This window comes from Calidris pugnax, unplaced genomic scaffold (genome assembly GCF_001431845.1).
Source record: "Calidris pugnax isolate Ruff unplaced genomic scaffold, ASM143184v1 scaffold607, whole genome shotgun sequence".
Taxonomy (NCBI): domain Eukaryota; kingdom Metazoa; phylum Chordata; class Aves; order Charadriiformes; family Scolopacidae; genus Calidris; species Calidris pugnax.
In genome coordinates this window covers 124,518-124,917 of record NW_015091428.1, presented here as the reverse complement: position 1 = coordinate 124,917, position 400 = coordinate 124,518, and the positions used below count along the sequence as shown (strand labels likewise).

At 60.0% G+C, this 400-nt stretch overlaps 1 protein-coding gene across 1 annotated transcript in view; it reads left to right on the top strand.

Moving 5' to 3' along the window:
• Positions 1-400, top strand: part of ILK (integrin linked kinase) — a 7,415-nt gene that overhangs the window by 6,319 nt on the left and 696 nt on the right. The window contains exon 3 of the mRNA XM_014961534.1: positions 6-154. Within this exon, the coding sequence (XP_014817020.1) occupies positions 6-154 (149 nt within the window). The remainder of the gene's footprint in view (positions 1-5; positions 155-400) is intronic.

Here is a 400-nt window from a genome sequence, read left to right as displayed (position 1 = left end):
CTCAGCCCCCCCACTGCCCCCAGCCCTGCAGAAGAAGCCCGAGGAGATCAACCGGCGCTCGGCCGACATGTGGAGCTTCGCGGTGCTGCTGTGGGAGCTGGTGACGCGCGAGGTGCCCTTCGCAGACCTCTCCAACATGGAGATCGGCATGAAGGTGAGGGGGGGGCCGGGGGGGGTGACTCTGCAGGCAGTGGGCACTTGCAGCCCAGAAGGAAAATCCCATCCTGGGCTGCATCAAAAGAAATGTTGCCAGCAGGTCCAGAGAGGGGATTCTGCCACTTTACTCTGCTCTGGTGAGACATCACCTGGAGTATTGTGTGAAGGTCTGGAGCCCTCAATATAAGAAGGATATAGACCTGATGGAGAGGGTCCAGAGGAGGGCCACAAGGATGATCAGGGG